A 12373-nucleotide genomic window follows, 5' to 3' on the forward strand; every position below is an offset into this window, starting at 1 on the left:
CTTTAGTGACTTTGATACATCCTAGTGTTATGAACGGGGCCATGTACATTCAGATGTTGTCAGTGCAAACCCAAAATGGCTTCTTTGGAAAGTTGCCCTACAGTATCTTTATGACAGATAGTTCCCTCTGGTTTTTGTCTTTTCTTGGTGCCTTACGCTCCTGGCAAATTCCACTTTCATACTCTTTGATGATTTTTCATAAAGATGATTCGTTAATTACGTAACTATGATTTACTTCTATACCTTTGCAAAGTTTCCTTATAAATACATTTTTAAAAATGATGCTAACTGTCTCTGACACCCCATATGTCCCATTTCTGCTGCGGGAAGCACTGTTGAGTACGACTTCTGCAGTGCACAACAATGAGGCGATCCTTACAGAGGATCCGTTCCATCACTTGAAGATTCACTGTGGTTCCAGCCACGTCTAGCTATACACATCCCACCCATTCAAAGATAAGTTACTGACGCTTGTTCACGGAACGAAGCTTTCCCCTGACACCCCGTCGTCCCCCACACCCAGTATCACTGGAAGTGTTATCTCAAATGCTCTCCAGGATTTAAATAACAACAGTATTTAACACCACAACAGGGAATTTGCTGGCAGGACGCGAACAATACGGTTACTCCAGATGCTGTATTCAAACTGGATGGGCCCGTTGAAAAAATAGATGTAACCTGTAAGAAAAAGACCAAAAAGAAAATTTCACCGTCTGGAAACAATAAGGGTTTATGCCAGCTCACGTTAAAAGTGCAACCTGTGGGGTCCCATTTTTTTTAACATGGCAACGTTTATGTTTAAACCCTTCTAATGCTTTACTACATTGCTGATAGTTTCAGGGAGGAGGAAATGTACAAGGTTTCCCGGGTCTCCTGAGTGGTCACCTTGAAATCGTCACCTTGCCATGAGCTCCAGTGTGGATGCTTCACGTGTCGGTATTAGTTATTTAAGTGGGGAAAAACACCCCTTTTCAAGATTAAAGCAAAAACAACAATATAGTGATTGGGGTCGTTTTCCTTATAAACGACACCCCACTCTGCCCCTGATTTAAATTATGGCAATAATCTTTGCCTCTTGGCACGGTTAAGCACAATTCAAGATAATGTTTCAAGTTCGGCACCCTTTATCTGGAGAATTCGCAGTAATTTAAGCACCGTTTTCATTTATTCTAACTAAGCGTGTTATGTTTTGTTTGCTGCCTGTGTGAGTCGTCACAGTAATTCCTTACCTGCCACACATCTACTAGCACATCCAAGACCTGGATAAAACTCCTGTGTAGGAGAAATGATTAGGAGGGGTGCAGAAGCCCCCGCTAAGGTCCGTGGGATGGAACTCGTTACCGTTTTTCTCGTAGACGGCGTCCACTTTATCACCAATCCCTGGAAAGTCCTCTTCGATCAGCCTGGGGGAGTCGTGATCCATGGCGTGCTTGCCGTCATCATAGCTATGTGGCGAGGAAAAGGAACTCTTCAGTAGGTCGTATTGCTTAGAAATTCTTAAAAATGACTCAAAGGATATCAGGACGCCTTTCAAAACTGACAAAAGTATTAAAATTTTAGGCGCGTTTAAAATATCCGGGAGCCTTTTCAAATGAGTGATTACGATACGGAGCGCGCGGTGGGTGTTTCCTGAGTATTTGCTGACTGGGCAAAGGCCATCTTTGTAAAGACAGTTACCAGCTCGTCTCCATCTCCCAAACGGCATATCTGTTATAAAAGTGGGTTATTAGGAAGGGGTTCTTAAAGAGAAATAAATCCATGCTTGTGCCCTGAAAAACTGTGTCCTGATCTCCAACCGTGGGTGAGACAACTCACTAAGTTGCAGTGAGGGACGCAAGGATATTGGACGTGTATTTTCGGTAACTAAAAAGTCACAGGGGCACATGATGGCACTGACGCTAGGGAGGGGAGCACAGCGCTGCCCCCCATAACTACGGTTCAGCATCCGCCACCCCTGCACGGGCACCCCCGCCAACCACACACATCCTGAAGTCAACCTAGAGCGGCCGTCCATCATGTACTACTGTTACTGTTGCTGATGAGTCTCTTGTCCTTGAGGGACGTTCCGATTGGTGAGAGACCAGAGCCGCTGACCTATGGAGACGGCTAGGACCTGGGCACACCAGAACACTAAGCAACAGAAGCTAGGCATCGTGACAAGGATGCAGAAAGTGCCATGAGAGTACATGAGGAGGGAGAGAGCCTCAAGGGTTCCAGAAAGACTTTGAGGTTAAACGGCATTTCTGGTTAATTCGAAACAGTGGGTAGAGTTTCAAAAGGGAGAGATGCAGGGAAAGACCCTCCAGCCAAAAGGGGGGATGAGAGCACGATGTGTTTGTGATCTGGTGAGTGATACACCCTCAATGAACCACAGACCTTGTGTTGGGCATGGGGACCGGCATGGCAGCACTAGGAGAACTTTAGACAGTAGTGAATGTCACTGTCAGAAATACAGAAGTCAAACGGCAAAGAGGACACATACAGGGAATGCGTGTGTGTGTGTGTGTGTGTGTGTGTGTGTGTGCATGCACATGTGAGTCCAGATAAAGTAGAGCTACTGATTTAAACATTTTAAGTATGGGATCCCTGTGAGATATGAATATTCTCTCCCTCTCTCTCTCTCTCTCTCTATATATATATATATATAGGCATGCCCTAGCCAACCAAAGACATCCTGAAATCATATATATATATATGAAATATATATATTTTCATCTATCTACTTATCTATCTATATCTATATCTATATCTATATCTATATCTATATATCTGTCTATCTGGCTCTAGAATCTTCAATGTTGCCAGTATCAAAGCTGCCTTGATACCTACGTACGTTCTAAATATTCTAACTCCACCTGTCCTTCAAAAAGGGGCTGACTTCAAGAATCGTAGGCCTAGCAGCTTCCTGGCCAACCTCCCCTTGCGTCTGGGTGGGCAGACACGAGGAAGGGGTGGCCTTCTCTCTCTCAGTCTTCTCCTCCACCTGCTCTTGGGTCTTCTCCGGCCACAGAAGGTGGAGCTGCCCGTGAATTACAAGCTGACAAGGAAGAGGACCCAGGAGAAAGACCAGTGAGAACGAAGATGTCCAAGTAAAAGAGGGCTTCAGCAGGGCTGAGGTACAACAAGTGGCCAAGAGAGAAAAGAACGGCTCCGAGGAGGTGGGCACTGTGTGTATACATGTGTGTTTTCAAGAGCACTGAGACGATTAAATCCGTGCCACAGTATCTGCCCCCAGGGAGATCAGTAAACATGGCGGCCATACCTCCAGACCTGGTTTCCCGAGAAGAAGAGCGTCTTCCCTGTGTCCTCAAAGTGGACAGCAGCACTTATCTTTTTAACATCTTTTGGAAATCCCAGTTCGGATATTTTTTTGGGGTAACCTTCCAGAATGTCATAACCATTAAGAGCCCAAAATTTTCTGCCTAGAATAAGTGAAAGAACGGTTTTATCATGCAAGGGAATCTATTAGGACACATTATGTAGATACGTACGTTAACAAAGAAAGACTCATTTTATACATTTACAAATAAATTAGCATTTGTGGTCACCATGTTTATGAAGCATAGAAATAAGAGCATTTGTCAAACAAAAACAGGATCTAAGATACTAATTTCCTAATTCTGAGCATAATTAGCAATGAAACCCCATCATTAATTGGTTATTTATTACCTTTGAATGTTAATCTGGAGTTGGGTGAAAAGGACGTTGAGATTTCTTCGTGAATAACGGTGGGAACAGTACATTAGATTGAAAGCTCAAATATTAAACCAGATAGGAAGTTGTTACATCCTTCTCTTAAAAGTGACTTTATTAGAGCGCTAATTATAATGGTGAAACAACAGAAACAATGTTAGTAGAATGCTTGTAGCCTTTACAGATTATGATCACGAAGACAGAGTAGCAGTTTGGAAAACTGTGATTTTATGTCAAGGGAACAAGTAAAATATTAAAATGTACATACGCTATGACAATAAATATTCAAAAATACACACTACCTATGGCGAAGAACTACTAAAACAAGTAAGGAAATGAAATAAACTGACTTTTCAGAAGTGGGAATTATGGATAATATTTTTTCCCATTTTTCTGATCAGGTTTGCTCAGCAAATAATTTCTAAGAGGAAATAAGAAAAAGCTGGCAGGATCGCTATAAAACAAACAGTAGATTTGCAACGATAAGTAATACCGCAGACTTTTCACTTGTCGCATTTGGGGACGCTTGGCAGAAAGGTTCCAGGTACGTTTGGCTTCCTGTTTTGTTACCGTGGGTTCTTCTTTGGGGTGCTTTGGAGGAGGGTCATTTTGCTACGGCTCTCGCAGCATCAGGCTCCTCCCTGCCTCACCGGGGAAAGGCTTACCTCTAAAGATGAAGATAAGGTCACGGGAGGCGTGCTCGTAGGCGGCGTCGATGCGGTTGGGAAGTTCCGGCCAAAAGGATTTTGTTAAAAACAGCTCTGCGTCCACCTGCTGGGGGTGCAGGCGCCAGAAGAATCTACCGGAAAAGGAGAAGCGCACAGTTTGCTGTCACAGTCTTGAAGTGTAGATATTTCTGGTCCTGCTAGCCGCCCCCCCCCCCCGTCTCCACATCCACACAGGGAAGTTGGGGCGATCATCCCCCTCACTTGTGGACGTTTCCCTTCCGTGCCAGCTGGAAAAGCTGCTGTCTAAAGTAGGAAGGTTTGAAATCTCACAGACCTTCGAAGGCCCCGCGGCCTTCGTGAGTTACGGCCACGCTTTGTTCAGTTTTGCAAATGGTGCAAGTGGTGAGCGAATGCGCCAGGCGCTGTGTTAGGCTCCGGAAAGAAACCCGGGGTTACAAAAACTATGTCTTCCAAGATTTTGGGGCCTAGACGCAGATGCCTGAGAAAATGCCTGGGCTACAGTGTAACCAGAGCTCTACTAGGGGAGGTAGGAAGGCTATTGGACCACAGATAAGGGATCGGTTAATTGATGGATGAATAAATGAACAAGTTAACAAATCAGCATATGAGAACAATGTTCTAAGGTGAAGTTAAAAATTCATTGTTCGCTCCCCACAGGGAGGTCTAGGTTTTAAATAACTCGCTCTCCCAAATTCCCACATACGTTACCAGAAAAAAAGTCTTCCCAAACCAAAAGGAATTCACGTGGACACTGTAACCACTTACTAATACAGGGATTGATTTCAAAATGCGTGTTTTGAAGACAACCTGGTTTTCTACATTTACTTGGTTATCTTTACAGGAACGAATGTAACCAAAGTCATAAAGAGAGGCTGCGTTAGGCCAAGAATCCCCATTGGAAAGTAAGGTGTGTATCTATCAGTCATTCATTTCATCCGAAACACGTAAAAAAAACAACCAAAAACCGAAAAAGAAGAAAACCAAACTGCCCAAAGATGTCTTATTTTCGCTGTTAACTTCACGTGTGGAAATCTGCCTGGATGTGCGGCAATGCACGGGTCTAGCTGATGAACGTCTGTGACCCGCAAGTTGTGCAAAGTAGAATCACAAGCACCTGTCTTTAAAGATCATGGTCTCTCCTCGGAGACTGGTGATGGCGTCGAGGGTCAGGGACGGGTCACATTTGTCCGGCGTTTTGGGATGTTTCGGGTTGGGGTCCTCATCTCCCGGGCCTGCAGTCGTGACACAAAGGGCAGAAGGTGACGAGGATGGCCTCTCGGATGACCCAACTCCGCTAACGCACAGCAGGCGGGTCCTCTCCAGGGAGGGCGACAGGTCCTCAGCCTCTGCGTCATGATGCACGCACGATGTGACCCTGCTCCCTGCCCCCACTCTTGCGGCTCCCCCTGCTCTCGTCCTTCCAGACCCCTGGACACCCTTCTCAAGTACAAGTTCAGGTTTGAGGCTGGTGTTAGGGATGGGTGGGCTGCGGGAGGGCACCCTCCGTGGGCTTTGCCCCAGCTGCAGACGGGCTGCTGCCCAGAGACACATTCGAGCCACTCCTGGTGGCTCGTCATCCCCGAGGGAGCCTCGCCCCAGCTGTCACCTGCTGGCAGCGTCCCGTCCGCGCTGGCTGCCTCCCCAGTGCACCCCAGCACCGCTCTGCACGCCCAGCCAGGCCCCCCGGCCACACTCGCGTGCCACGAGTGTGTGGCCCCCTCACCCCCCCGGCTCACGCGCGTGCCGGGCACAGTGACAACTCTGAGCTGCCTTCTCCCCACTGAGTTCATCCTTTGCCCCATCAAGTGCCTCACTCCCAACCCTGGAGAAGTAAGGAGAAAGGCTGGCCCACGCCCACGCTGGCTGCCCCCGCAGACTTGAGCGCACAGGGGGAAACAGGAAGTGTCCCGAGCTCTGTGCTCAGAAGCATTTACACCGACGACCCTCCACTGTGGCTTTAGCCCTCTTTTTTTTTTTTTTTTAATTTTTTTTTTAACGTTTATGTATTTTTGAGACAGAGAGATACAGAGCATGAACAGGGGAGGGACAGAGAGAGAGGGAGACACAGAATCCGAAACAGGCTCCAGGCTCTGAGCTGTCAGCACAGAGCCCGATGCGGGGCTCGAACCCACGGACCGTGAGATCATGACCTGAGCTGAAGTTGGACGCTTAACCGACCGAGCCACCCAGGTGCCCTGCTTTAGCCCTCTTTACAGCAGGCAAGTGTCCTTGTTTCGGGAGAGGTTTAATTACTTTGTAAACGTGGCTGAAAATTTGGAAGGAAGAAAGAGGAGATTCTTACGACAGTCGCTGGAGATGTTGGTTAAGTCACCACAGGCCGCTTGAACGGTTTCTATGGTGGCAAACTGAAGGGGCTGAAGGAACGCCCAAGATTTACGGAAGCCGGTCAAGACCTCACTGTCACTCTTGGCCCCTGTCCTGCAGATTCTCTACTTAAGCTCCGGGGCTTAGTTGCTTCATTGGCCAAATGGGGAATTAATTAAATATTTTCCTTCCTTATGGCAGAGGTGTCTTAAGGGTATCAAAATACAAAATGCAAATAAGAATCTGCAAAATCTTTGGAGAATAGAACACTTTCTACTTGAGCAGGTAGTCTGATTCAGAAAAAAAAAGAAAAAAAGGGTATGTTTCTCTAGGTTCTAATAACAACCAGGAGGCGCCTGGGTGGCTCAGTCAGTTAAGCATCCGACTCTGGCTCAGGTCATCATCTCACGGTTTGTGGGTTCTGGCTCCGTGCTGATACTCAGAGCCCGGAGCCTGCTTCAGATTCTGTGTCTCCCTCTCTCTCTGTCCCTCCCCTGCTCGTACTCTACACCCCCTTTTTCTCCCAAAAATGAATAAACGTTAAAAAAAAACAGAACCAGGACAGTAATATTGGTCATGAGAAATTCACTAATGATTTTGAAAATAAGTGCCTGTACCTATTCTGTTTCTAAACTGATAAATTAAGAGTTACCATAGAGAGACTGGATCCCTTGGACGTCGTCGTCAGGAAGCATGAAGTGGCTTTGGCCAGTGTAGGTGTAGATGGGAAACATGAGTGCTCCTGGGTCCTTGGAGTGGTCGAGACCTAAGGAGTGGCCAAACTCGTGGGCAGCGACAAGAAACAAGTTGTAACCTGTAAGGAAACAAGGAAACGATGAGAAAACCAGGTCGTCTGATAACCAGTGGACAGAATGCTATTTTCTTCATGTATTTCTCTTTCTTGGTAATTTTACTGTTTTTTTAACATTAATATTCAGTTGGTTGAAGGAAGATTCAAAATATGGATTTAATCCTTATAAAGAATGGAGTGTTTTCTTTGATTATCGCCGCCTACATAATTAGAGTATCAACAGATTGCTCTCGAATAAGTAGTCATCAGTGGGGATTTACTGCGAAGACACTAAAAATCATTGTTCTCTCAGGCCAGGTGAGGAAAGGGGACAGTGGTGGCCTCAAAGGAGGCGTCTCTGGGAATCTACTTGGGAGCAAATCCCAACCAAACGATCCTTTCCAGAATGTCTATAGACGCTACAATTTAAGAAATACAGGCCCTGGAGGTGATCGGTCCGCTGTCCCCTATTTTAGCAGGCCACTGTGTCACCGTTTCTACGTGACTTCCTCTAGTCATTCTTTCTGCCAATATCTGAGCCTCTTCGTACTAGTATTTTAAACTGGAAAATATATATATATAAAAGGTTGGAAAAAACACATGGAAGCTGGAGTCGGTGGTTTCAGTTTGACCTGAAACACCACTTGCCATCAGAGCCTGTACTCGAAGAAAAGGTACAACCAACTTAGAAACACGTGCAGACCGTAGGAGCAACGAAAGCTCACGGGATCTGAGTGACAAGAAATTCTTCACTGAAACGACCAGCGGTAGAGCCATTCCTGGCCTTCCCATGAAACATTAATCGTGGTTTGTGTGTGAATATTTTCCTTCATTTCAGCTAAATATTTCAAACCCAGGATTTATGCAGGAACCCAAAACTCGGGTTCAGTGTGGTTCTATCTTAACAGCACTAGATGTCATTCTGTCTGCCTAAAATCATTCTTACCTGTGTAATAATTCAGAACACAAATACGCGAAGTCTCACCTTTCCTTCCAAAGATAGCTTGGAGGCATTGGAGCTCAGGCATTGGTCAGGCAAGGCCCAGTTTTACTCTTTGGAAAAACAATCCATCTGATTTAAGTGAAGAACTTTAGCCTCTATGAGGACTACCTCTAATTATCACAACCAACAGTCAATATAGCTCCATACTTAAGTCCTAGTTGGAACAATCTGGCCTTTCTTCCTAAATTAATATTTTGAATTCTTTTCAGTTTTGAAGATTCAACTACTGACCGAATTCATTCAACAATGGGTTTCATTTTGCGCTTATATGCCCTGTATATTTATCTGTTTCATGCCGTTTCGAGTAAGACATATCTTGATCTGTTGTAAGGGTGTTTGTAAAATCAGTGACATACACATGTCTCAGACAAGTAACACATATAACAGAAAACAGAAAATTGACTGCACTTGTGCTATTTCTGTCAAGGAAAAAAAAAACTATTTCGACTCACATCCAACTCATCTATGACTTGCCTATCCAGCCCTAATAGTTTTTAGGTATGACTTGCCTATCCAGCCCTAATAGTTTTTAGGTACGTGTTTGTAACAAACTGTACTTCCTTAACATGCCAAAAGGTAATCTGTAGTAACACCACCTTGGCTGACAGAAGGACATGTCGGTCCTAATTTAAAGTTAGCTAGTATCCCTCAGGCCACTAAACCGAACTGCTCACTTCTAATATTTCACACAGGTTTGTAGAAATGTCACTTATAGAGACTAATAAACACAAGACACATTTGTAATTGTTTTGAAAAATAGAAGCAACTATCAAATATAATTCACGGTATGCTCCGTAATTTCTTGTCAATGGGACCACTGTCTCATCTAATCTAGTAATCGTGACATATTTTCATCAGAAATATTACCTTTGGAAGTACTTGTCCATGTTTCGTCATCATCAAAATGGGCGTCGCCTCCATAATTTGGCCCAGGAGGAAAAGCATGAGCCAGAAGACCAGAGGGTCCATCAAATGGGTAGAAGTCGCCATGCTCTACACGTGAAAGCAAGAGTTCAGAATCTAATTATACCCACTAGTGCCCGGCACAATGCTGGGTGGATTCTGTAAAAAGTGATGGATGACCGAAAGGAGGGAAAAAGAATGGAGACAAGTAAGGAGCAGCGTGTAAAAATGTCTCCACAATGTCATCACCTTTAGTTCCAAAGGAGATCATGATGTCAGCAGTGCCGTCACGGAGTCTGGTGAAGTTCAGTGGTGTCACATCAGACCAAACTTTGAGGGCTTTTTTGAATGCCTTTTCGACTTCAGAATGAGTCAGATCGGGGGTATAATTCACAATCCTATTTAACAGAGAAAGTTTCGATTACATTTCTGGAAGGCAAAGGGTATTTGAGAACATATTTTCTTGGAATACTGCTTTTTGACTCAAATGCCATGCCTTCTCTGAAAGTTCTGGTAGAGGCCCATCATTTCAAAGAACTTAGCAATTATGAGGCCATACAAAGGTAACAAAATGAATTCAGTCAGACATTTGACTATCTCCAAATATCTGACCACTTGGAATCTTACATTTAAAGGATTCACATATTTAATTAAAAAAATTTGTTTAATGTTTACTTATTTTTAAGAGAGAGAGACAGAGCATGAGCAGGGGAGGGGCAGAGAGAGAGGGAGACACAGAATCGGAAACAGGCTCCGGGCTCCCAGCTGTCAGCACAGAGCCCGAGGCGGGACTCGAGCTCACGAACTGTGAGATCATAACCTGAGTTGAAGTTGGACGCTCAACTGATTGAGCGCCCCAGGCGTCCCAAAGTATTCATATACTTAATAAAACTTATACTGAATGATACAAGTTTGCAATTGTATCGCTATACCCCAAAAATGCAATAGCTCTGTCCCAAAGTATTCATATACTCTGTCCCAAAGTATACTCTGTCCCAAAGTATTCACATACTTAATAAAACTTATACTGAATGATACAAGTTTGCAATTGTATCGCTATACCCCCAAAATGCAATAGCTCTGTGAAGTTCCTAGAGACAGCAGGACTCTCCACTTTTAAGCACTATTAGTAAATATGCCTGATGTAGTACATTTGCAAATTTTATGAAACCTACTCTTACTTCTGATTTGATCTCTTTTCTAAAAAAAAAAATACTTTGAGGTTTTTAACATACAGTAGTGCTGGGTTAACGAAACAATAATAGATGTTAGGGGACGTTCTCACCAATAGTATTAACGTCATCAGTGGAATTCTTTAACTTCTAGTTAAATATTTAAAACCTATCTTTAAAAAACGGGACCAAACATGCTCTGTCCTCTACAGCCTGTGCTGAAAATTAGGCATTTCATGCTGTTTTCTAAAGTAGCAAATCTTAAAGAAAGATAACCTCTGACATACCTATAGGTTAAGTTCGTCTTGGACCACTTGAGCGTTCGGGGGAAAACGTTGTACTCGCCCACATCGGGGACCCCACATCTCGGTTTCTTCATGATGTCTAAGGTGTTGTCATCGAGCTTGCCGGTGACCTCTAAGCCAAAAAAGGCTTGCATTTCTCGGAGCCTGTCGGCCACGGAGCTCGTGGCCGCTTTCTTCAGGATTCCAGCGGGATTCATCGGGTAGTAGTAGGATTTCAGGTAGCGCTGGAAGAGAGAACAGAGGCACCTGCTGGAAAAGGGAAGGGCGTCGGGGAGACGGGGCGCACCGCTGGGACCGGCCGGATACTGTACCTCTGCCAACTGGAAGTCTTCCTCGGACAGGTCGTCGTCACCATCGCTGGGAAGGGGCAGGGACCGGCAGCGAGCCCAGCTCCAGAGGAGGAGGGCGGCGAGGAAGGCCCGGTGCATCCTGACGGTTGTGCCCGGAGGCTGCTGGCCGCCCGCAGACGCGCACCTTTATTTTATAGACCTGCAGGGGTGACTCATCGTCTGAGGACACGCTCCGCTTCCTAGGGAGCTGAAAGTAAACATGCTTACAGGGCGACTTTTCCTTTCCTCCCAAGAAGTGTGGTTTGTGGGAGAATTTGAGGGAAATAGGAAACGAGGCCATCTCTCATTTCAGCAGGGGCCCAAAAACCATCTGGCCAAACAAACGGCCTCAGCACATTTAGGGATGCTATGGGAAGAAACAGACGAGTGAGTTGTTCACTCCACTGGGAAAAAGGTTGTTCCCTCGGTAGGAAAGCAGCCACTTTTACTTTTTTCGGAGAAGAAAATCAAGACGCTGCACTCCTTCCTTACAGGCACACTGAGTCCTGCTTCTACAGCATCTGTACCCCTGTGACCTGCAAACATCACTGTCCCCAAAGCAATTACAGAGGGCAACGCCGTCTACCTGAGGCCGCAGCCTGGACCAGACCCACGCTCGGAGCCCCGGAGGCACCAGGGGACATCCACGGCGTTGATGCGACGGTTGAAATCTAAAGGCTCTGGTGTGACCCGTAACAGACGTGGAGTCCTGCTCAAATGCCCGGCAGGTCCAGGACAAGGGAGGAGAAGATTCGGGAAGACAGCGTAACGGCTACCACATATTGAGGGATCACTACCCGCGAGGCTTAAAAGGCATGATCTCATTTAATCCGTATGACAGCCGAGGGAAGTAGGGACCGCTGGAAGGCTTGTTTCCGCCGTACAGATGAATAATCTGAGACACAGACAAGTTAAATGCTTGCTTTGGGTCACAGAGTTAATAGACGGCCCTCTCGGCATTCCAATCCAGCCACTAGACTCAAGACTTCGTGTTCTTCACCACCATCCAGCCTGGCCTCTACCCCATTAATTCTCAGAAACCGAACTGCTTTGTTCCCACACGTCTGGGAGTATCCAGGAAAACTGGGGGGGCTAGGGAAGCTCATGGCCATTGTCAAGTTTCTCAATTTTTATTTTTAAGTTTGCACAGTAGAAGTGCCTTAG

At 45.5% G+C, this 12373-nt stretch overlaps 1 protein-coding gene across 1 annotated transcript; it reads right to left on the reverse strand.

Annotated features, from left to right (window-relative positions):
- Positions 1-405: 405 nt before the first annotated feature.
- Positions 406-11308, reverse strand: MMP13 (matrix metallopeptidase 13). Its single transcript, XM_047071565.1, has 10 exons — positions 11192-11308; positions 10863-11104; positions 9653-9801; positions 9368-9493; positions 7360-7521; positions 5497-5614; positions 4359-4492; positions 3263-3422; positions 1342-1445; positions 406-678 (listed from the first exon to the last, which is right to left on the reverse strand). Exons 1-10 carry the CDS (start codon positions 11306-11308, stop codon positions 578-580), a joined length of 1413 nt encoding a protein of 470 aa, XP_046927521.1. The 3' UTR covers positions 406-577.
- Positions 11309-12373: the final 1065 nt, after the last annotated feature.

This window comes from Lynx rufus, unplaced genomic scaffold (assembly GCF_022079265.1).
Source record: "Lynx rufus isolate CCGP_SWC_20201006 ecotype Redwood Valley unplaced genomic scaffold, mLynRuf1.p SCAF_9, whole genome shotgun sequence".
NCBI lineage: Eukaryota > Metazoa > Chordata > Mammalia > Carnivora > Felidae > Lynx > Lynx rufus.

Coding starts and splice junctions, on each gene's coding strand:
- MMP13 (XM_047071565.1), bottom strand. CDS start 11,308: ATGCACCGGGCCTTCCTCGCCGCCCTCCTCCTCTGGAGCTGGGCTCGC. Junction 5,615..7,359: donor AGGGATCCAGTCTCTCTATG/GTAACTCTTAAT, acceptor TCACGACTGCAG/GCCCGGGAGATGAGGACCCC. Junction 679..1,341: donor CGCCGTCTACGAGAAAAACG/GTAACGAGTTCC, acceptor TTTTTCTTACAG/GTTACATCTATTTTTTCAAC.